Here is a 25,931-nt window from a genome sequence, read left to right as displayed (position 1 = left end):
TTTTAGTTTTAATTACTTCTAAATATCATTTGAAAGGAACTAGTTCTCCCAAATCTTCCTATTTCCTCATATACTTTCTTTAAACTCAACGCCTTCTCCTTTTCTCTAAAAGGCAACTCTTTCAAATAGGGAATAAATTTTTGTTTTCTGGTTATAGGTGGATCATTTCTAAGAGTAGTATGGCCTTTTGGGGCATAAAAAACTTGAAACGATTAATGTATGTTCTGATAACCTGCTATTTAGGATCCTAATTGTACTAATATCAGATACCATTTTGAAGGATCCTCAATGTTTTGAGAACTATACAGTCCTATGTGACTCTTTATAATCAATAGTTATCTGAAGCTAAAGGCAAAAATTTGGTACTGACCTAAAGTTCTACGGTTGGTAGAGCAAAGGGTAACTCAAGCCCAGTTCCAACTCTAAAGCCTATGTCATCCTCCACCATATGTCATTCATTCCCACACTGTAAACATGAATGATGGCAATGCAGTAAACTCCAAAGAAGAGATACTCATTAGCCAGCGCACACTACTACTGGCTCCAAGGGTTTCTCAGAACAGCAAACTATTCCTAGTCTTTGACCATCTGTTAACCAAAAAAAATTTTTGTCTGAATGATTTTTTGATAACCCTGCAGCAAGTCCAGCATCTCTAAACCAGCAAAACATCCTTGTAACCAAACCACCACTAAGAATAAAATGCATTTTCAAATGAACAAACGGCTATAAATAATTTGAAATTTAACCAAAATTCAGTTTGTTCTAAGTTTTCTGGAAAAATTTTCATAAGCGTTAGACATATCAGACTTAAAAACAACAAAAAACTCACACAATTACTTAAAGCAACAGTCAAAAGAATTCAGTAACAGATATGCAATTAACAACCCTACATAAACACAACTATGAATCAGTTTAACTTTTTTAACATGCATTTTAATTAATATGCCCCCTTTTTTTTACCTGTACTGTTTTTAACTGTTGGGTCTGTAACACAGAGGGCTGAGTTGTAGTATTAATCAGTTGACTTCCTGGGGTCAATGCTGAGACACCAATGACAGGTTTCACCTCTGGCCTCCCTCCAATGGTAACTACTTTAATTTGCTGCGGTGGTAACTTAGCATCTCCTGACTGGGCCTGAGTTGTAACTTTCTGAGCTTGGGGTAGTTGACTATGGGGTAGAGCTAAAACAATTGGTGAACCAGACTTGCCCAAAGTTGTTAAAATTAACTTCTGTCCATCTGGTTTAAGGGTCTGATTGCCAAGTTTAAGATCAGATGTCTGTTTGTTTAAAATAATCTGATTGGCTGATATAGTCACAGGAGTCTGAGCACCAAGTTTTTGAAGGCCACTTGGAAAAGCTGGTTTCACTGTGGTATTAGAATCTGCTTTAGTAATTGTGGTATTCACTGCAACTTGGTTAGTGTGGTTACTGTACACTGTGATTGGTTCCGTGGAAATGGGCGTGGCTGTAGAGTCACCAGTAGAATTTATGTTGACAATTTCTTCCAGTTCTGTCTCCATGGGAATTGGGGATGAAACAATAACAGCCTCAATACTATCATCATCCACTAAAGTTATACCAGTGTCCATTATCTCCTCTGGAAGCAAACTATTCACCTCAGCTGGCACCACCTCCATGATCGTTCTCCTGCTAGAAAGGTGATCGGGTGCTGTAATAAAAGTGGAAAAAATGATTAAGTTACTAAGTTTTTAAACAGACTTAGGGGAAAATATTCAAGAAAAATGCAAATAACAAAGTAACCATTTTTAAAATTGATGTAAAATTAAATAAGAATATTCCTGATACTTATTTGGATTAAATCATTTTAACACATCCTTGCCCTTCAAGTATCTAAAATATAAGCCACCTGAGGTGCAGAGCTAGAAGCAAACATTTACTCACCATGTGTCAACGCAAAAGTAATTCTGTATTCAGGCAACAAGTAACAATCACACCAAATACTTTCCAAATGTCCTCTACTAAACTTTTTAATCTCTGATTTGCCTGATTACCTTACTTCTTCCCACTCTTTATCCACTCAGTCACAGACCTGAAAAGTGCTCATTCAGACGGGAAATAAGGATTTAAATATTGACATATAAGAAAATATCTTTATATTTCAAATGAGCTAGGTCCTATAGGGCCCCCATGAGAACACTATACTGTTTAGATAAATCCATTAAATGCCCAAATTAATGTTAAGGCATTTCTAGAATAATCCATGTCAGCAAATGTATATCAAATGGCTTATGTGGCCCAAGTCAGATCAATTAACTTCACACTGAGGAAACTTTTATTTGAAAAGAAGATTCTTAAATCCTCCTCAGTCATTTAAAGTGTTGAAAGGGGAAGGAACTGTTTAAGAAGTATACAGTCAGTCCCCATAGAGGAAAAGAAAATGTAATAATAAAGATTTCTGACAAATCAGAGCTGTGATGCTATTACTCAGAGATTATGTAAAACTTTCCATAAAGAAGTATGTTCCATTATCTTCATGTAGTACAGCTAGTACATCATGTTTAGAATAGACTAAATAGCAATAAGCTCTCTACTCAGAGAACATCCAATATTCATTAGAACTTAATGAACAATTCATTAATTTCTTCCCCTTTTTAAAAAAATATTTTAAAAAATACCTATTCCAAGATTAACACATACAAATAGCAAATATTACTAATTTGCATTGGCAAATACTACTACTGCCAAAATAAAACATCAATATTTAGCACTTACTATGTAACGGTGAGGGCATAATTTATCCTCTCCACAACTCTGATATGAGTACCATTATCGTCCCCATTTTACAGATGAGAAAACTTAGGAAGGTTAATTAATCTGCCCAAAGTCACACAGAGCTAGTGAAAGGTAAGTCTAACTAACTCAGATTTTTGTCTTTCTTCCTAATTTTCCTAGTATTTGGAAATACTAGGGATTGAACTCAGGGATGCTCTACCACTGAGCTACATCCCAGCCCTTTTTAAAATTTTAGTTTTGAGACAGGATCTCACTAAGTTGCACAGGCTGGCCTTGAACTTGCAATCATCCTGCCTCAGCTTCTTGAGTAGCTGGAATTACAAGTAATGTGCACCTCACCTGGCTACACTCAGGTTTACACGATGCCAAAGTTAATAATTTTAATCAGAAAAATTATCTTAAATTTTAAGGGGAAGAGAGAGGGATGGGAAAGGGGAAATACTGGGGAATGCTAGTGTTATATTGTGTACATGTACAAATATATAACAAGTCCCACTATTATATACAACTATGATGTACCAATTAAAAATATGTGGCAAAAATTAACTTCAACTTTTACCACTGGTATTTAAAAATAGAGAACAAATAAGTCTTCTCTTTTAGAGTCAACTCCCTATTCTAAAATCCCATCCTACAAAACTGCTGCCTTGTCGCTACAGACTACTGGCCTTTTTGCTCATACTAAGACTTCATATTTATAAAATTATGAACAGATGCTCCTCAACATCTGATAGTTACGTCCCAATACATCTATCCTAAGTTGAAAATACATCAGAAGTGATGACTCTGGAGTGACTCTAGAGACTGAGGCAGGAGAATTACAAGTTCAAGCCAGTCTCAGCAATTTAGCAAGGCCCTAAGCAACTTAGGGAGACCCTATCTCAAAATAGAAAAACTAAACACGCTGGGGATGTAGTCCAGTAGTAAAGCACCCAGGGTTCAATCCCCAGTAACAAAAGGAAAAAAAAACTGCACTTGATATACCTAAACTACTGAACCTCACTTAGCAACACAGTACACTGTAGAGAACAGTTATTTTCCCTTCGGATTGTGTGGCTGACTGAGACTGCAGTTTGCAGCAGCTGCCCAGCATCACAAGAAAGGATGGTACCACATATCACTACCCTGAGAAAAGATGAAAATTCATAAAGTAGAAAAATTCTAAATGGAACTGGTGTTGAGTTAGAAACTATCATGTACCTGTAACAAAAGAATCATATACAGTATGAGTTTTTTCTCTCAACACACGTGTGTGTGTGTGTGTGTGTGTGTGGTACTGGGGATTGAACCCAGGGGTATTCTGCCATTGAGATACATCTCCATCCTGTTTATTTTTTATTTTGAAATGGACTTGCTAAGTTGCCCAGGCTGGCCTCAAACTTGCAATCCTCCTGTCTCAGCCTTCTAGATCAATGGGATTATAGGTATGCACCATCACATGCAGTTCTAGCTTTTTAGATTTACCTTGTTATCCTTATTAGTTGTTTCCTTTTCATTCTAAATAATATTCTATTGTACAAATATATCCCAATTTGCATATACATTCACTTGAAAATGGAATATTTGGACTGTTTCTGGTTTGAACTATTATGAATAAAACTGCTATGAACACTCAAGTTCAAGTTTTTATCGATATACTTTTTTCTTTTCCTTCTCTTCCCTTTGGTAGCATCCAAAGGGAACCCAGGGCCTCAGAGCACTCTACCACTGAGGTTACATCCCCAGACCTTCATTTCTTTCAAATAAATACCTAGAAGTGGAATTGTTGGGACAAGTAAGCTCCCCTAACCAACACTGGGGTCAAACCCAGGGCTTCATACATGCTAGGCAAGTGCTCTAACACAGAGTTATACGCCAAGCCAAATAAATTATATATTTTTAAATATTATTTTATTTTATATTACTACCTTATAATTATACATAATAGTAGGATTCATTATGCTATATTTTATAAGTACATATATAATTTTCATTTCATTCCCCAGTACTTGCCCAGCTGCTCCATATCCTTGTCAACAATTGGTACTATGAGGAGATGGGTGCGGTGGTGCACACCTATATCCCAGAAGCTCGCCAGGCTGAGGCAGGAGGATTGAGTTTAAACCAGCCTCAGCAAATCAGCAAGGCCCTAAGGTCCTGAGCAACTCAGTGAGACCCTGTCTCTAAATAAAAAACAAAAAAGGGCTGGGGATGTGGCTCAGTAGTTGAGTGCCCCTGGGTTTAATCTTTAGTACTTAAAAAAAAAAAAAAAAATTGGTACTATCAGTCTTTTGTTGGGTCTTCTTAATTTTAACCATTCTAATGGGTATGAAGTGACATCTTAATGTGCTTTTTCCCTTCATTTTTGTTGCACTGTGGATCAAACATAGGACCTCATGCATGCTAGGCAAGCACTCCACCATAGTAACACACACACACACACCAGACCCTCATTGTAATTTTTATTTATAACTTCAATTTCTTCAATTTGACTACTGGGTTTTCAATCTTACCGAGCTGGATTAGTTCTTTAAAAATACTGCAAAATCACCAGGCACGGTGGTACACACCTGTAATCCCAATGACTCAGGAGGCTGAGGCAGGAGGACAGCAAATTTGAGGTCAGCCTCAACAACTTAGTGAGACCCTATTTCAGAATAAAAAGTATAAAGGGCCAGGGATACAGCTCAGTGGAAGAGTACCCTGGGTTCAATTCCCAGTACAGAAAACAAACAAACAAAACAAAACACACACACACAGCAAAATCAGCAGTCATAAAAACATGTAGCACAATAGAATCATTAAGGTTTGGGGACTCCAACGTGCTAGTGTCTCTCTCTCTCTCTCTCTCTCTCTCTCTCTCTCTCTCTCTCTCTCACTAGCACTTCTCCAAATAATGTTTCTGTTTACATGTGGCGCTTCCTGATCTGAAGAAACCCTTTTGGCACTTATGGGCATTCACAGTACAGGTATATAAAAATATCAACACCAATTACACATTCAGCAATGGAAGTCTCAACAGTATACAACAAAGGGCACCAGAAACCATGTCAGGTTAACCTTCTTTCCCTACTACAAACATTTCCCAAATCCCATGAGATAGGTCTGTATCCAAAAGAGCCATGAAAATCTGACTCCTTCCTTTCCTTAAGGTTCTCCCACTATATTTTAGACACAGAGGTAGAGCCTTTGGCCCTCCTTATGGATGGGGACACCACAGCCCAAACCCTGTTCATTTTTCTACTTAAAGCAACAGAAGTCTAGGAGTCAGAGGAGGGAAAGAAAGATCAGAACGCAAGGAGACAGTGACTCCACACCCGTAAGCAAAGCTTTGCATTTCTTCTGAGTTTCAAGCATTCACCCCTGCAGCTCAAGCAAACAAATTTCTAAGAATTTCAATCTATCCAGAGTTCATACCCTCACTGCTGATACCATTTTCCCAGCTTTGAGAGCTCTTAAACGCAACAGCCACAGCTATACAGCCTTTCGGCAAGGGCCACGCAGCTGAGTTTCCCATGTACAACAACCAAAGCATCATCCAGCTAGCCTATTTCAATCCTCTCAGTTAAGCCTGTAAATATTCATTAATCAGTAGAACAGTGAGTTCTTACTTCCTTAGACTCAACTGTCTTTCCTCACCACCTGGGTAGAGACCATTTGCTACCAGATGCCAGAGTCTTTTCATTTCTCTTATCCTAGCCCATGAGGCCCTCACCCTTCCTCCTTTAGAAAGCCATGCCTCTATCAGAACTTCATTCTCATGGCCAAAACTGTCCAAAACTGAGAGGGGTCTGAGGTCTTATACCCTCTTTGCAAGCTAACAAATAGCCAGTTATTGTTTCACAGATACTGGCAGAAGACACAGTAGCTTTGGGTGAGAGACAAAGGATACTTTACTCACAGCACAGCAAGGAACATGTGTATCATGTGTGTATCCCCCTTGGCCCCCAAGTCCCATAAGAAAGACATGGAAGGGTCTAGATATATGCTGTACATGCAGCGGGGTTTGCATCATAATTGAAGAAACCTGAGCTTGAGGAACCCAAATCTTTTATAATGGGTTGAAACAAACCTTCCTGTTCCCAGAGGAAGACATTATCTGTATTATACTGTATGATAAGCAAATCTGCCTTTTGCTACAATAGCAGACACTAAAAGAGTTGTCTCTGCCTCACTTGCAAGAACTGCAGAAATGCAAAGACCCACTGATAATTCTCTCCCAACAGCCCCTCTGTTTATCTCAACAATGTTGTGTATTTCAGGTATATACGTCTTACATGTGCTTTGTTAAATCAATCCCTAAGTATATGTTTTTGATATTTTATAAATGACTTTGTTTTCTATTTCTAATAGTTTGTCATGAGTATACAGAAAATTCACTTTTCTATATTGTCCAGGTATCAATACCTACTATCTAAACTCCCTTATTACTTCTATATTTTTCTATACAGATTCCTTAAGATTCTCAACGAAGACAATCTATGTAGCCTGCAAGTAACAACTGTATTTATTCCTTTCCAATCTGCATGTCTTTTATTTCTTTTGTCTACTACAGTTGTTTGAGCTTCCAGTGAAACGTTGACTTGAAGTGGGCTGTGGATATAACACGAAGGTAGAGCACTTGCTTAGCATACTCAAGGCCCTGGGTTCAATTAAAAAAAAAAAAATCAGCACTAAAAGAGATGAAAGCAAACATCCCTGCCGTATTCCCAGTCTTATCTGTTATTTTCCTTTCCAAAGTTGAGAAAGAACTTCTATTCCCAGTTTACTGTTATTTTTAAAATTATAATTGGATAATTGTAATTTGCGGCTTCTGCAACTACTGAGATAATTTTCAATATGTGACTTATTTATTATTATTACTTGCAATGATAATAAGAATAATAAGATAATTGTTATTACTGAACCCAGTATTCTAGGCAAGCACTCTACCACTGAGCTATATCCCCAGACTCCTTTTAATTTTTATTTGAGACAGGTTCTTAAGTTACATAGAGTGTCCTCAAACTTGCAATCCTCCAGCCTCAACCTCCCAAGTAGCTGGAACTATAGGTATGCGCCACTGAGCCTGGTTTACAGGAAGGTTTTTGAAACCATAAATTCAAATTATTTAATAGGTCTAGGGTTTTTTGGGTTATCTTTTTCTTCTTGAGTGACATTTAATATTTGATAGTCTATGTTTTTTAAGGTATTTATGTATTTCCTGTAAGTTGCCAAATTTACTAGCATAAAGTTATAAATAATATTCTTTTACTTTAGTGCCTATAGGATATGTAGAAATGTTCTCTCGTAATTTGTCATACTGGTAATTTGTCTTTCCTTTCTTTCTTGATTAGCCTGGTTGGAGATTTATCAATTTTATTGACCTTTACAAAGAGCTGTTTTTGGCTTCATTGATTTTTTTTTCAACTGTACATTTTTCACTTGCTATTATCTTTATTGCTTTCCTTCTGCTTACTTTAGGGTTAATTTATTCTTTTCTAGAATATTAAGATTGAAGCAGAGACCAGAGTTCAACAAACTGCACCCTAAAGGCAGGCAAATCAGGCGCAGGGCCTGTTTCTATATTGCTCTCCACCAAAGAATGGCTTTTTTACATTTTTAAACAGTTGAAGGGGAGGGACAATATGTGATGGACTTACATGGCCTGCAGCGCCTAAAATATTTGCTATCCTGGCCCTTTACAGAAAAGGTTTGTCAACCTCTGGCTTAAACTGATTTTAAACCTTTCATTTCTATAGTAAGTCTCTAATATAAAAGTTCTTCCCAAAGCTGCTTTAATAAAATACATTCCCTTATTTCAATGTTTTTATTATTCATTCCAGTGTTTTCGAATATTCCTTGTGATTTTGTCTTTGATACATAGATAAAAGGATGCTATTTAATCCCCAAATATTTGGAGATTTTTCTAGATATCTTATAATCATCAACATCTAATTTATTTCATTATTGTCAGAGACTATAATTCTCTATATCACTTGAAATAAATAAGAGATTTATTTTAGGACTCAGTGTAGGATATATCTTGTTGAATGTTCCATGTATTAATTCAAAAGAACATGCATTTTGTAGTCGCTGAGGGTATAAATGTTAATTAGGCCCAGCTGGTTGATAATTTTTCAGATCTTCAATAACCTCACTAATTTTTTAGTGTTCTATCAACTACTGAGAGAAGGTGTCAAAATTCCAAATATGGCTCAGTATGGTGACACACACCTGTAATCCCTGACAATCCCTAAGTCAGAGGATCTCAAGTTTGAGGCCAGCCTGGGCAAGTTTGAGGCAAAACACTCTCTCAAAATAAAAAAATGAGACCTGGAGAAGCAGCTCAGAGGGAGAACACTCCTGGGTTCAATCCCCAATACTGGAAAGAAAAAGAAAAAAAATCCCAAATATGATGGTGGTTTTGCCTGTTTCTTTCTATGCATTTTTGCTTCATATCTCTTAAAACTCTATTATTAGAAGAACACATACTTTTGTTTGTCCTATTTAAAAAGACAAGGAGTAGAAGTCTCTCTTTGAACTGGAAGCAGAGTTCAAACTTCTAACAAGAAAAGGTCTGAATGGTTTGGCCAGTCTCTACGTAACATAGGGCTATGTAGAATTCCAGAGTCAGGACAACCCATATGCTATTGAGCAGAACAGATGATTATCGCCTTATGATTAGACCTCCTTATCTGTTTCAATTAGGGTTACATGCAGGGTGGGTTTAGTGGCCTATGCTAAAAGAACTCTCAAAAGGAGCTTGAGGACATGGCAGGAAAGGGTTTGGCTGTTTAGTTACATGAATCATCACCCTAATTTTATCCCTTAGGACTGGAAGCTGCATATTAGCACATGTGTTCTCATCATCACTGTGTTGAGAACCACTCAAAGAAAGCAGAGGCTCTTCATAGGCCAAGATTGCTGAAAAGCTTTAGTTCACTTCACATATGAAGAGTCACTGGTAAAAGTATGGTGGAAGAAGAATCAACAACATTCAATGCATACTCCATACCTCCAACAATTTTAGTTCACAAGATACAAGTTCTAAAGGCAAAGTACATTCCTAGAAGTCAAGAAAATGAGGTTTTCTCCCTCACAGTTGAACATGGTTGAATAGTTTAAGCTTAATGAGAGTTAAAAAGTCACTCACCTTGAAAAGCCTAAAGATTTCTAAACATGTCAACTGTATGCAAAATCCTATCTAGCTGGATATAGTGGCGCACACCTAAAATCCCGGTGATTTAGGAGGCTAAGGCAAGAGGATGGCAAGTTCAAGACCAGCATCAGTTTGACCCTGTCTCAGACATAAAAATGGTAAGGGCTGGAGGTGTAGCTCAGTGGTACATCAGCCCTGGGTTAAAAACTCAGTACAAAAAGCAAACAAACAAACAAAAACAGCATACTGGGATAGATTCAAACTAAACAACTTTCTCTCAGCAAAGGAAACTATCAGCAATGCAAAGAGAGAGCCTACAGAGTGGGAGAGTATCTTTGCCACTCATACTTCAGACAGAGCACTAATTTCCAGAATATATAAAGAACTCAAAAAACTCTACACCAAGAATACAAATAACCCAATCAACAAATGGGCTACGGATGTGAGGCAAGCACTCTACCAACTGAGCTATCTCCCCAGCCCCCGGGCTACGGATGTGAACAGATGCTTCACAGAAGAAGGATCTACAAGCAATTAACAAACATATGAAAAAATGTTCACCATCTTTAGTAATAAAGAGAAATGCAAATCAAAACTACACTAAGATTCCATCTCACCCCCATTAGAACGGCGATTATCAAGAATACAAGCAACAATAGGTGTTGGAGAGGATGTGGGGAGAAAGGTACACTCATACATTGCTGGTGGGGCTGCAAATTAGTGCAGCCACTCTGGAAAGCAGTGTGGAGATTCCTTAGAAAACTTGGAATGGACCCACCATTTGACCCAGCTATTCCACTCCTCGACCTATACCCAAAGGACTTAAAATCAGCATACTACAGAGATACAGCCACATCAATGTTCATAGCTGCTCAATTCACAATAGCCAGACTGTGGAACCAACCTAGATGTCCTTCAATTGATGAATGGATAAAGAAACTGTGGTACAGATATACAATGGAATATTACTCAGCTATAAAAAATAAAATTATGGCATTTGCAGGCAAGTGGATGAAATTGGAGAATATCATGCTAAGTGAGATAAGCCAATCTCAAAAAACCAAAGGATGAATGATCTCACTGATAAGCGGATGATGACATATAACGGAGGGTGTGAGGGGAGGCAAGACTGGAGGAAGGAGGGGCTCTATAGAGGGAAAAGAGGGGTGGGGGGACGGAAAAAATAACAGAATGAATCAAACATTATTACCCTATGTAAATATATGATTATGCAAATGGTATGCTGTTGCTCCATGTACAAACAGAAACAACATGTATCCCATTTTTTTACAATAAAAATAAATTTTAAAAAAATCAGCATACCCTAAAAAAATTAAAATAAAATAGTGCACTTATTCTCATCTCCACTGGCCCCAGGCACTCCATCCTGATATTTCCATCAGGGCATCTATCATTATCTTGTTTATTTGTTTATAGCCTGATTATCCCTCCCTCAGTTCTTCAGAATGCAAGCTACAAGAGGACAGGGACTTGTCTGCCTTCATCATACCATACCCCTATCCTCAGGACCTAGAAAAGAGCTAGCAAATAGTAATCTCTCAATGTAAATCTGAAGAATGAATAAATTAATCTTGGAGAAGTGGTGTATCTAAAACTCTAGAATATGCTAGGCTTTGAAAATAACTTTTGGTTGATCTGAATAGAATTTGTTTATATAATGATCCAGGACTTCCCAATACTTTAAAAAACAAATCCACATCATAAGTCATACTAAAAAAGTAAGAAATTCTTTTCAAATAAGTTTTCAATACTCAAATTTAGCTTTTAAACAATATCCTCTACAACTATATTCCATTTAAAAATATACAAGCTTCTCTTAGTTTTTAACTAGTTTATAATTTTTACAGACATTAATATTTAATGCTTCCCAACTCTGTGGAAGACTGGAAAATTAATCAAAATCCTTGCCCTGAAATGGCTTAGAATAGACAAGTCAGCAGTATATCACAGCTATACTCTGGGCAAATTAACCTCATCTCAGTGTTCTACTGTACTGCAGGAAGAGACTATTACAGTAAGCAGTCTATGGTAGGGATAAACAAAACGTGGGATCAAGAAGAATTAAACATCAAATTTTTAAAAAGCAGATGTGGTGATGCACACCTGAAATCCCAGCAACTCAGGAGGCTAAGGTCAGGAGGCTACAGGTCAGAGGTCCATAAATTGGAAGCCAGCCCATTTCAAAATAAAAAAAAACAAAGAGCTGGAGACGTAGCTCAGTAGTAGGGCATCCCTGGTCTCAATCCCCAGCACCAAAAAATAAAATAAAATAAAGGACTAAGGACATAGCTCAGTGGTAGAGTGTTTGCCTAGCATGTGTGCAGCCTTGGGTTCAATCCCCAGTCCCACAAAATAAAAATAATAAGATAAAAAACAAATGTTCTATGCTTTTACATTTTTAAAACAGTTTCTTATAGAATATCATCACTGTGAAAACACTATTTTTTATGTGTGAAAACACTGTTACAGAACAATCAAGGATGATGGCTGTTTTCAATCTTATACATAATATGAAATAGTGACCTATCAATGTATTGCATATGAGCAAGTAATTTGTGAGATGTATGGACAGAAATAATCTAAGTGTTTAAAGACTATACTTTCATACATAGAGCTTACCACAAATACTAATTGGTTAACTATATATACCATTTAAATTTTAGCTTTGACTTCTAAAAGCAAACATCAACAATTCAAAACATAGGTTTAGAACTACCTTTCTCAAATTAAACTGGGAAGAGTAGACTACAAGCAATTAATTCTGATGAAGACTTGAAAGATCTGTCTTTTTATTTCAATAATATGTTTTTAATGTATACTCTGGATCATCTGGATAACCACCTAATATCCAAAATCAATGATAAGAATATTCTGGCAGGCTAGAGACACAAAAGGGACATATAAGGTAAATGACATTAAAACCAAATGAAAAACAAACCACTTATCCTGTTGTTTAATAAGAAAAGCTCAGCAGTGCTCAAACAGAAAAGTGGTGTAGGAATTGAGTCATCATAGGATAAATAATACATAGAAAACTGCACACCTGTGTCAAGACAGACATTAGGATATTCACTATGCAAAGAAAGATTTAGTTTCAGCAAAACATCACCCATCATTCTAAGTTTAATTTGTTTTGTTGGTTATAGTTTTGTGTTTATTTTGTTTACAAATTTACTTTTGGGTTTTATATTTTGTTTTTGGGCACTGGGGATTGAACCCAGGGATGACACTTTACCTCTGAGTTATATCCCCATTACCTTTTTTCTTCCTTTTTTTTTTTTTTTTTGAGGCAGGTTCTTGCTAAATTGCTTGAGGCCTCACTAAAGTTGCTGAGGATGGCCTTGAACTTGCAATACTCCTGCCTCAGCTTCCAGAGTTGCTGGGATTACAGGTGTGTACCAACATACCCAGCTTACTATTATTTTACACTTACATAATTTTTTTAAGTTGTTGATAGACCTTTATTTTATTTATTTATATGCAGTACTGAGAATCAAACCCAGTGCCTCACACATGCTAAGCAAGCACTGTACCAATGAGCTACAACTCCAGCCCAGTTATATTTTTCAATAAAATAATTTGGCCAAATTCTGGGAATTCACAAGTTTTTTTCCTTTAAAAGAGAACTGTATATTATGCATGTTTAAGATTAACACATGGACTGGGTGCAGTGGTGCCCGCCTGTAATCCCAGTGGCTTGGGAAGCTGAGGCAGGAGGATTACGAGTTCAAAGCCAACCTCAGCAACTTGGCGAGGCACTAAGCAACTCAGTGAGACCCTGTCTCTAATAAAATATTTTTAAAAAGGACTGGGGGTCTCACCCTGGCGTCTTTGCTAAGGGTCACATGGAGCTGTGTGCTGCTACAGGGGCGTCTTTTGGAGTCAGTATCATGGCAGAAGATATCAAGACCAAAATCAAGAACTATAAGACTGCCCCTTTTGACAGCTGCTTCCCCAACCAGAACCAGACCAGGAACTGCTGGCAGAACTACCTGCGTCTCAACTTGGGATGATCACTGGGCAGAAGGCACATTTCCTGGGAAGATCTGAACTGGTTCCACCCTGCCTCTCCTGTCTTCCGTCCTTCTCCCAGGGTGGTAAAGGGGGAACTGGGTACTCGGTAGTTCCTACCCTGGGCTGAATCATGACTTAATAATAAAAATTCACTGGAAAAGTAAAAAAAAAAAAAAAAAAAAAGGAAGATTCAAATCAGAAAGACCCATTTTCAAATCTCAGTTCTCCTAGTTACTTATCAGATACTCCCAGGCAATAGTATCTCTGAGACTCAGTTTACTTACAAGGTCCCTGGGAAGTTATAAGGTATACTGTAACTCCAAGTTCTTTTAGGTTTCTCTAACTAAATCAGCTTCTCTTTCTGATTTCTGTATTTTTAAAGGCCTTCAAAACTCAAACACCAGGGCTTATGATTTTGTCATCCTGATATCTCTCCATAAAAATATTAATTTGTTATATATCTTGCAGACTACATCTTTACAATTACTCCATTCCACTGCAAACAACAGAATCCAAATCTCCAAAGTTAAGAGTCTAGTGTGGTATTTTTCAATCTATTTCTCCTACATTATATTCTACATAAAAGCTACAGGACTTATCTCCTTAGGTGTATTTCTTTCTTTTTTTTTTTAAATATTTTTAGTTGTAGATGGACACAATACCTTGATTTTTTTAATGTGATGCTGTGAATCAAACCCAGTGCCTCACATGTGCTAGTCAAAGACTCTACCACTGAGCCACAACTCAAGCCCTCCTTAGATGTATTTCTGAAGTTGTTACTCTCCTACTCAAAAATTTTCTGTAACTCTCAAAGTCTTTTCCACTAAGACCCCACTCAACCTATCCTTCCAACTTTACCTGCAATGATTTTTTCCCCCAGTGATGGGGATCAAACCCAGGGCCATGTACATGCTAGGCAAGTGCTGTATCACAGAGTTACTTCCCCACCCCTTCAATAATTCTTAAGCCAAAAGCTCCCAGAGGCAATGGTATTGAGGTTATTTTACCCCCTATTCCTAGCATAGGAGATGATCCATAACAGATATACAATACAGGATGAGTATCCCTCATCTGAAATCTTTAGGACCAGAAGTGTTTCAGTCTTCAAAGTCTTTCGGATTTTGGAATATTTCCAAAACCTTTACAGGATAAGCACCCTATTTCAAAAATCCAAAATATGCCAGGTGCACTGGCACACGACAGTCATCCCAGCAAATTGGGAGGCTGAGGCAGGAGGATCCCAAGTTCAAGACCAGCCTCAACAACATAGTGAAAGCCTCAACAACTCTGTGAAACCCTGTCTCAAAACACAATAAATCATCTCTGGTAGTGACCCTGGGCTCAATACCCAGTAACACTCTCCCCCAATTCCAAATGCTCCAAAATCTGAAACTTTTTTAGCAAAGCGTTTTGGAGTATTTCATATTTTACAGATTAAGAATATTCAACCTGTAATAAATTTGGAAAAAAGTAATGAAAATCTGTAATGATCCTAAAAAACAAGCAAAATGGACACCATACTACCTCTAGAAGCAAACCTCTTCCTTCATTCCTTTCTAATAAACTTTTAATTATTAATTGACAATTGTTCCTACCACAATAATCTGAAAAATGGTCTTTTAAGAGAATCACAAAGAATCACAAAAAGATAATTGCCTCTGTAATTAAAAGTAACTAATAAAAAAAAGCATTTTAATCTCCCTATTTTTAATATTTTTAAAATTCTTAGTCTTACTACTAAGTAGCTAGATTGGTATGGACCAAATAATTGCAACATAAAAGCTATAATTAGAAAAAAAGAACCAAATTCCTACTGGATCATCAAATTACTTTTTAAAATTAATAACAATCATTAAAAAAGCTTCTTAAATACCTCTCAGGTATTTCCTCTAAAAAAAATTTTAGTCCCTCAAAATTGTTGTAAATGAAAGTTCAAAGTTCAAACCATATATACACATTCACACAAATTATTTTCCCTGTAAATAAGACATATAGGGTATGCTACTGTATGACACACATATCTTTGTAGGCAACTTTAATAAGGAAATTTAGGCTAAGCATAAACATTACTAGTGGGCAATTCTTAAATATTAACCTGTTTACTCTCATAAACTCCATGTTACTAACCCGACCTCTACTACTAAAGCTAGGGAAAAGCCCTCCCCAGCTCCCCCCACCCTCCGAATTAATGTATAAAAAAACTGATTCACATGTAACCTTTCAGTAACATTACTGTTGGGTGCAAGGAAACAGACTGCTTAGGGGGTCCTGCAGCACAATCTAAAGGATCTTCAGAAAACCTAACAAAGGTAAACTATGAACATCATAAAGTCAATCAATTCAATTCTCCTACTCTCTAAACAAAGGGTCAAGAAGTCTAGCATTTAGAATATAACCCAGGTCTCAATTCAGCTTTACCAACAACATACATCCACACATTCAGTTCTTGCATCAAGCCATCATAACTCTACTTAACAATGAAGGTAAAACTTATGACCAAAACAGAGCTCCCAGAGCTATGTTTTCACCTGGATTATAAAACATACTGCAATATCTTCCATAACTTTACTCTCTAAATTCACAAGATTGGACGGGGGCAGGAAAGAACTTCCCTAAAAAACATGGGTATAAAATATGACTGACAGTATCTCAATTGTTATTTGCCAGTTGGTAGGGGCAAAGGGGTTATTCTATGGATAACACAGCAATAAAAGGAAAAAAACATTTTTGATTGCTACAAAACTGGTCCATGCTCAAGAAACGTGAGCATCCACACGCCAACAAGTTATAGACTATAATCTAACACAGACTTAAATGTAGAAGAAAATGTCAATGCTCTGTTCCCCAAAGAAACATACGACCCAGTAAACTGCTGAACACTATCAAACCAACACCCGCCAGAGTGGGTATTTTAAATATTATATCAGGAAATCATGGTGAGTACTAGCGGTTCCTCTAGGCCTCGGCAGCAGCCTTAGGTATAAGAGCAAACTCGAGCCCTCTTAACACTCAAAGAATAATGTTGATGTCATTACAAGCCTACTGATTCTTTGCACCCTGGACAAGTCATTCCTTGATCCACAACGCAATTCCTCCCTCACCCATCCGCATCCCCCCAAATAAAGAGATCTCTAGACAGAGACGCCCTCGGATACCCCCCTCCTCCTCTACCTCCAGTGGCTGCCGCTTTCTCCTCCCTCGGGCTCCGAGGTGGGGGCTCCGAAGGTCCCGGGCAATTCCGAACCCGGGCACTGCTTGTTTTGCCAGTGCACTAGAGCTCTGCCCAGTCGCTTCCTTTCCCAGTTTGCCCCCAACTGGTGCGCCAAAGGGTACCAGGGGGCCGAGGAGGGAGCCCGGGTGGCGACGTCGCCGCTGCCGCCGCCTCTGGTATGTCAGGGGCCGGGATTGTATTTCGAAAGATCCGCCATTTTCACCTCGTCATCACCATCACAGCTCAGCAGCTTCCCCGACAGCCGAGCCCGGGCCGCCGCCGCCGCCGCCGCCAGTCACCTCCCCCTTCCTCCTCCTCCCCGCCCCGGCCCGCCCTCCCGAGCGGCGCACACCCACATATCCGGGGAAACCTCCCGCGGGCCCCGCCAACCTTCAAACGCGCACGGGAGGCACAAGTGCTCACAGGCTATGCTCTGCCAGGACCTTTCACCCCAGAACCACACACCCGGCTCCCGCGGGCCCCGCAGCAACGCCAATGGAAGTCGCGCTACCTGCGGGGTCCCAAGTTCGGCATATTTTTGCTCAGAAAAGCCAAAGCCATGAGGAACGCAGCATAAGGACAATAAAGAACCCAAACTCTTTCATTTTCAGAAAAGCACTTGAAAGAGATGGTGGAATGCTTTTCATTCGCTGTGTCCATCTCAGACTCTTAAAAACCCTAACAAGACCTTATTTAACGTCACTTACCAACTTTGACATTTTACTCTGCCCACGGAACTACTCTGATAGGATGAGTTATTTCCATATGCGTGTCTGACCTCTCTGACACCTTTGTAAATTACAGGAAACTATCCTCGAGCAGATACAATGGTCAAAATTCTTAATCTTAAAAAACAGCGTTCTGAACTGTTGCCATTTCCACTTAATCTGATCATTGCAGTTCATTAACACTGACTTCCAATTTGTCACTGGTTTAGGACGTTGTACGCCACTAGATTTAAAACGTACTGATCCATCTGCAAAAATATTCATGAATGCTCAGGTTATAGAAAATATATCTTAGCTAAAATTTTTGGCCAAATGTTGTTAGGACCTAAGTCACCAAATTAAAAACCATCCGCCGCTGGTATATTTGTTCAATATAGTGAAAATATGCAGATTGCTTTAGAACAAGAAAAACAATTACCTACCCACCCCTACGGGTAGCTTCTCTCATTGTTTAAAAAGTAACTAAAGGAGAACATAGGTAGTTTTCAGTCATCCAAGAAATAAGAAAGCATAAGCTTCAAGACTTGTGATAAGCCCAGCATTTTTAAAAATTGGCTATCTTTGCTAATTTCAGACAAACTTAGCCAGAAGCGAAGGAGCTCGTCTGTAATCTCAGAGACTCGGGATGCTGAGGCAGGAGAATCGAGAGTTCAAAGCCAGCCTCTGCAATTTAGCGAGGCCCTAAACAACTTAGCGCGACCCTGTCTCAAAACAAAATAAATAAATAAATAAATAAATAAATAAATAAATAAATAAATAAATAAATAAATAAATAAAGTGGTTGAGTATCCCTGGGTTCAATTCCCGAAAGAAAAAAGAAAAGAAAGATTTAATGACCACACATTTGAAGGCTGAATTCTATACTACTGAATTCAACTACCACATAAGCTCTAAAAGACCTATTTGATATGAGCAAATTGAATTAGAAGGTTGCAAACAGGGTCACTGTCTTTCTAAAAAGTTCGTCTACGAGTAAGAGAGAAGTTGAAGCCAATTCATTTCCCCACTGTTTGAATGACAACTCTACATAAAAGTTGGTAAAGCTCAGGCTTACACAAGTGCTATTTACCAGTCACAACAAGCTGCGTTTTTATGTGCAGCCTGCTAGACGCTGAGAGTATAAAGTGGTCCTAATTTCTCCATCTTTAAAGTTAATTTCCCCACCGACAGTCCCGTTCACCCGCACTCTGTTGGTTGTTTACCGTTGCTTGGCCAAGCAAGGTCCCAGCCCGCTCCCTTCCCCGTGCACCGCGGGAACATTATGACATTAGGCTGGTGGGCTTCGCGAGGAAAACGGACACATACCAAGAAGAGCTCATACAAAGGGGCGTAGGAAGAACGCGGCGGCGGGCAGCAGCGAAAGGAGGGGCTGGTACAAAGTGACACAGCAGCAAAACCGGTTCCCAGAAACCCAGGGCCGACACGGCCGGCTTCTCCGGCCGAGCTGTGAGCGTGTCAACAGACTCGGGAACCCTTCCTCCAGTCCGCCGTGCAGGCGGCCGGCAGAGTGCAGGCGCTGCCGAGTGACAGCGCCCTCCGAGTGCCGGCGGGAAGAGGTCGAGACCTGAGGATCCACCGCCGCCTGCGGCCCGGGGATGAGGCCAGGCGGCCCCGCCAGCAGGTTCCCGCTCCCGGCACGGCCCACTGGCCCAGGCTCCCAGAGGGAGCGGTCCGGCGCTCTCAGCCAGCGCGGCCACACGCTGCGGGGGCCGGAGCCCCTTCCCGCCCGCCCATAAACCCCCAGTTCGGGAGCTGACACTCACCAAAACCGGCGGCGCCGCCGCCTCCTTCTCGCGCGGCGCTCCCCGGGCTCCCAGCAGCCGCGGCGGCGGCGGCGCCTCCGAGACACAGACCCGGGTTTGTTCAAAATCACGCGCCCAGCGCCATTCCACCGCTGCATCCCATAATACGCTGGGCCCTCCCCGCCCGCGCGCCCCTCTCCGCCCGCCCCTCCACTCCGCCCGCCCTGCCCCGCCTCCCCGCCGTCTTCCTTCGCCCCACCCCTTCCGCGGCGCCTTGCCCCTCCCCTTGGCAACCCGAGCTCGCGTCATTCCGCTAGACTCGGTGAGTACGCTCGGGCTCCACGTGACTCCAAGTGGGAGCTCTGTCAAAGCTTTTGCACGGAATGTTCCATAGGACAGAGGCTGGCGGGGGAAGAGGCGGGGACCCGGTTCCCGCCTGCAGTTGGGAGCGGCTGCCTCTTGGGCGGGCTACCTTTCCTTGTTAGGAAGTCTACGCTGTAGGTGCGATTTCCAGTATCCTTGGCTTTTTGATGTTCTTAGGTGAGGAGGTGATCAAGGTTGACAAATACTCAATCTCTTCGATTTTTAGACACGGATTTTGCAAGGGTCGCTAAAAAGACCTTGGGAAAGCACACAGTTAAAACTTATTTTGAAAGAGTCTTTTTGCTCTTTCTGCAATACAGTATTCACCTAAAACTAACATAATCAAAATTATTTGTAGTCACCTTTCCCTACTTTTATTTTTTCCCGCTATTTATAAGATAACATGTAGAGTCAGGTAAAAAGGTACTGAGGTTGTTCAGTTAACTATTTGTGAGACAAGAACTACGCAAATTAGAGAAATACAGAAGTATGTAAATGTAAAACGTTGTGGTACAGTCCATAATTGCTAATAGGGTACTAAGAACTGCCAGGTCAACATGAAAGACTAACTGGGGACCACAAGGGGTGATAAGATGTTGATATGGAAGCATCAATCACTTTGGAATCAAGCAGCCCTGGTTGTAAATCCTGGCACCTCTACTTATTAGTGTTTAAAGTTTAAATTTCTTTTCCCATCTACAAAATAAAAACGCAACTTCTCAGGATTCCGAAGGATAAATAAAATTAAAGGTGTCAAGCACACTCTCTGCCTCAAATGTTTAATTCTATTGGACCATACCATTCTGCCCAGCCTTTATAACCTCAAGGCAAGTGGCATGGGAGTCTGTAGTATATGCAGGGAAGTGATATACAGTATATGCAGGGAATGATACACACAGATTTTGTTGGAGATCAGTAGTATGACCCCAGTTTATGAAGAACCTTGAGACAGAGTGGGAATCCTCATGGTGATAGTGTGAGACACCTCTGGGATGAAGAAGATACCCAAACTGCACTGGGTTTTTAGGAATACAGAGAATCACCAAAAAGGGAGAAATTTTTCCTGTTCATTTTAAAAGGCACTTTTCTTCTTCTCCTTTTGTGGTACTGCGAATTTAACCCAAGATGCTTTACCACTGAGCTACACCCCACCCCTTTTTTATTTTTATTTTGAGACAGGGTCTTGCTAAATCGCTGAGGCTGGCCTTGAACTTGCAGTTCTTCTCCTTGGCCTCCTGAGTCACTAGGATTACAGGTGTGTGCCACCACAACTGGCCTAGGTTGGTATAATTCTGATACCAAAAAGTACCAAAAGAATAATAATAATAATAATAATAAACTTCTATGATTTCATTGAAGAAAAAGTTGAATATTAAGAGTTTGTCAAATACAGCAATGTAGTAATAAAATTCCCACCATAACAAAGTATGATTTATTGCAAGAATGGTAGTTTAAGAAATCTCATGTGACTTATTAGAAAAACAAATAGGATCTCAACATCGTATACATCCACAAGACTGGGATCCTAATTAGAATTAGATATATTCCATGTTTGTATAATACATCAAAATAGATTCTACTATCATATATAACTAAAAAGAACAAATAAAAATGAAAAATGACATTCTCTAGAGATGCACTATATAACATTCAATAGATATTCTGAATTTTAAAATTATTAGTAAAATAAGAATAAAAAATGCTTACTTGGCTCAAGATAAATAATCAAAAAACAAAATCATTATCATACGTTAACAGTAAAATGGCAGAGGCATTCTCCACCTCTGCCCCCATTTTTTTTTTGGTCAGAAACCTGACAAAAATGCAGAGAGATAACAGTCATTATTTTACATTTTTCAGTGTGACCAAGCTAAATGCAGTTAATTTTTTTTAAAAAAAGGTATCAATACTGGAAAGAAGAAACTAAACAGTTCTAACATAAAACAATCATAAATGGTTGGGGATGTAACTTGGTGGTAAAGTGGTTCAATCCCCAGCACCAAAAAACAAAACAACACAAAAACAAAAAACAAAAACAAAAACAAAAAAAAAAAAATCATGAAGAGTTCAGGTTTATTGTTTGGCCTCTGGAGCCAAACTGCCAGGGCCCACATCCTGGCCCTGCAAATTAATAACAGTGAGTACTTGAGCAAGTTACTTTCCCTTTCTGTCTCAGTGACCTCATCTGTAAATTGGGAATAGTACATACATCATAAGTTTGTTGTGACAATTAAGGAGGTAATATGTGTAAAACACAAGAGTACCTGATATGTAGTAAGGACTCAGTGGTTGAAAGCTTTTAATAAAACTACAACACAGTCTAAAAGAAAATCCAGTGTAATAAAATCTAGTCTAGGCCAGACACCATGACACACGTTTGTAATCCCAGAGATTCCTGAGGCTGAGGCAAAAAGAATCATAAACTTGAAGTCAACTTGGGCGACTTAGCAAGACCCTGTCTCAAAATGAAAAATAAAAATGACAGGATGTAACTCAGTGGTAGAGCACCTTGGGTTCAGTCCCCAGTACCAAAAATAAATCAATAAATCTAATCTTTTTTCTTTTTCAAAGAAAGCATTTAAGTTCCTAAGAGCCTCTGCTATTCAAGCATCCATATTTCAGAACAGAATCTTTGTTTTTACATTTGCATGATGGCTCTTCCAAATGAAAAAGATAAAGTAGTTTTATGCAATGAATATTGAACATAGTAGCCACTACCCCTGATATATAGTCACTAGCCCTGTGTGGCTATCAACTCAAATGTGGCTAGTGTGGATTTAGGACTGACTTTTCCATTTTAATTGTCAGTAATTTAAATTTAAACAGCCACAAGGGGCTAATGACTTTAATATTGGAGCACAATAAGAGGAAATCAAAAAAGTAGAAAAAAAACTAGAGCCTTTCAATTAAATATGGGGGGTCCTGAGGAAAATATCAATTAAAAATAAAGATATGAGTATGGAAGTAAGAGTTGGGTAGAATTTTTAAAAAACAAAACAATGTGTTACTGGGTACAAAAATATACACTAGTTAATAAAGTTTTCTTAAAATGGGTTAGTTTCCAAAAGTTTACTCAGAAGTTCCTTAGTTCATGAGTTCATTTGTCAGAAGTTCACAATGTCTGGATTCAAGCAATCAACCTTAATTCTTTTTCTTTCTTTTTCATTATCTTATGGGTCCCCCAACAAGGGACCCATAATCCCTCCTCAACAATTTCAAAATCCGAAATGTTTTAAAAATGAAAGATTCCTGGAAGATTTTCACAAATCTATATAGTAGGAAAGCCTGGCCCAATATGACATAAGGTATAAATAAGTTTTAGTTAAACCATTTAATGTTAGTATTTACATATATCAGTACAGAAATGAATGAATTTAATTATGGGATTTGATTCTGACCAAAGGGCTTAGAAGGAGTTTTCCGAGGTAATAAGAATGCTCTTTCTTTCATAGTCTTCCTGTTGCCCAGTCTGATCTTGAACTCTTGGACTCAAGTGAGCCTTCTGCTTCAGCCTCCCAGTAACTGGGACTATAGGCATGGGTCACTGACCCCAGTTGATGGGAATGTCCTTTATGTTTTGTTTTTGTTTTTGGTACTGGGGATTAAACCCAGGGGTGCTTTACCACTGAGCTACATCCCCAGTCCTTTTTATTTTTATTTAGAGACAGAGTCTCATTAAGTTGCTTAGAGCCTTGCTAAGTTGCTGAGGCTGGCCTTGAACTGGAGAACTTGAGATACTCCTGCCGGTGAGCGCCACCACCCTGGGCTGGGAATATTCTTGACCTTGATTATGATAGTGGTTGTGCAAGGCCTAAACTCATCAGGTAAAATTAATAATGGATTAATTTTATTATATGTAAATTTTACCACATTAAATTTGGTTTTAAAAGAAAAAAACGAGAGTTTTAAAAATAGTTGGTGCATATTCTTTAAAATCTAAAATATCCTCATTTCTGAAACACATTTGGACTCAAGGGTTTTGTATAAGGAAATGTAGACTGATATCACTTTGAGTATAAACTAAGTTTTTTCACTTGTGGTACATAATGTGATTAATAATGTTTAATGATCCCCAAAATAAAATAAAATAAACCACTAAAGTCATCTTAGTGGCAGGAGGGTTCATTTACTTTTCCTTTGGCAATAAGATTTCTTTTTCTATATAATAATCGTTTTTGCTTTTCTACTTAAAATGAGAGAAGTAAAGGATTCCTTGTAATCTGATGTACTAATACTGCCAGGGGTTATAACCAGTCCAGTGGTTAGGACTGGGGTTTCTCCCTTAAGGAAATAGATATTGCTAATGTTAGTCATCCTGAGAAGAGGCATTGTCTTGAGACAGGATATGGGAACTTGAAAGGAGGGCTCAGACTGACAGAGGGGTAGTGTTTCCTCTGAGGCCTTGCTCATTTGGGTCTGGACACACATTATTTCAAGGAGTGTGCCCATCTTTTCCCCCAACAGGAGAAAGAAGACGTCTAATCCTAGAGAGACTATAAACTAAGCAGAGTTTTTATTGCAAAATATCTTAAAATTCGTCATGGCTTATAAAGGCAGGCATTTCTTTTTCTCATGAATTAGCTGAGTTCACAGACCTAGGCTGGGTTCAGCTAGTCCAAGTTGGAACCCAGGCTGATGGTTGTGTTCCCATCTGTTCCATGTATCTTAATTCCGGGGCCCACGCTGATAGGAGGGCACTAGTTACCTGGGGCAAGCTCTTTTACTAGTGAATCATTGGAATACAAAGGGATTAAGGGAAAGCTGCTCAGTTTATGACAGCAGTAAGGGTGGGTGCTAAGAACAAGATATAGTCCTGAAGGTTAGAACCCCAAGGAACTACTGCCTTCTACTAGTCCCACCTCCTACAATTTCTGCCACCTCTCAGTAATGCCATCAGCTATGAACCCATTAATGGATTAAGCATCAGTCAGGTCAGAGTCCTCATAATCCAATCCCTTCCAAAGAACCTCACCTCTGAACATTGCTGCATTGAGGATCAAACCTGAAACACATGAGTGTCTGGGGGATATTCCAGATCCAAACCATAACATGTGAACAAGCCCAGCATTAATGAGGTGGAAGAAATAATATTTGTTCTACTCTAGTGAGAATTTCTCCAAAGTTATGTGGCAAAGGATATACAGACATATATTTCTAGTAAAGAGGGAAATGAGGAACGGGAGCAGTGATCCAAAATAATACAAGAGATAACTAACTATGCAGACCTCTTGAATGTAGTTCTGCACAGTCATGGCATGGTAGGAAAAGACTGACACATTTTAACATCTTATGATCTCAATGAAAATACCTCTTTGCCACAAAAAAATGACTCTCAGTCTTATGTAAACTGTTAAGCCCACATGGTACTTATCTCCTACTTAATCAAATTGTGATTAAAGGCTTGGTCCCCAGGGGACAATATCGGAGGTGATAGAACCTTTGGGACATGTGACCTCATGGGAGATCTTTAGGTCATTATTCTTTGTTACTCCAATGTAAAAATTCTAGAGTTGCACACCAGCCCCACGTCTGTGAACTCACAAAACTGTTCACAAAGCTGTCTGCTACATAGTTATAATATACTATCCATAGTAACTGGTTGGCTTTCAATTGCAAGTCACAGAAAATCCAAGTAAAAGTAGCTTATATATCTCATAACTATCTTTGTATCTTAAAAACTAAATACTATAAAATACAATTCTTATTTTATATTATAGTTTTTCTAGGATAATTCTACAAAGATGTCATCCAAAAATCTGGCTATTTCCTCCTCTCCATGCCACCATCCTCAATGTTTTGTTCTTGGATTTGCTCTCTCATGGTTGTCACCTAATGGTACATAAGCATGAAACACACAATATACAACCAGGTATGGTGGTGCATGCCTGTAATCCCAGGAACCCGGGAATCTGAGTAGGAGGATTGCAAGTTTGAGGTCAGCCTTGGCAACTCAGACCCTGTCTCAAAATAAAAAAT

General features: G+C 39.0%; 1 protein-coding gene across 7 annotated transcripts in view; it reads right to left on the bottom strand.

Moving 5' to 3' along the window:
* LIN54 (lin-54 DREAM MuvB core complex component) overlaps positions 1-19,747 on the bottom strand; it is an 82,782-nt gene extending 63,035 nt beyond the window's left edge. Inside the window, exons 1-2 of one of the 7 annotated variants that reach the window (XM_079153255.1) lie at positions 19,614-19,747; positions 962-1,671 (exon numbers count right to left, since the gene is read on the bottom strand). In XM_079153255.1, coding sequence (XP_079009381.1) covers positions 962-1,639 — 678 coding nt within the window. In that variant the 5' untranslated portion in view covers positions 1,640-1,671; positions 19,614-19,747. The other 6 variants (XM_079153258.1, XM_079153261.1, XM_079153257.1 and 3 more) reach the window with 6 other exon arrangements.
* Positions 19,748-25,931: the final 6,184 nt, after the last annotated feature.

Source organism: Sciurus vulgaris (genome assembly GCF_902686455.1).
Source record: "Sciurus vulgaris genome assembly, chromosome: 9".
Lineage (NCBI taxonomy): Eukaryota > Metazoa > Chordata > Mammalia > Rodentia > Sciuridae > Sciurus > Sciurus vulgaris.
Note: the sequence above shows the minus strand (reverse complement) of the source record. Positions and strands in the feature narration are given on the sequence as shown.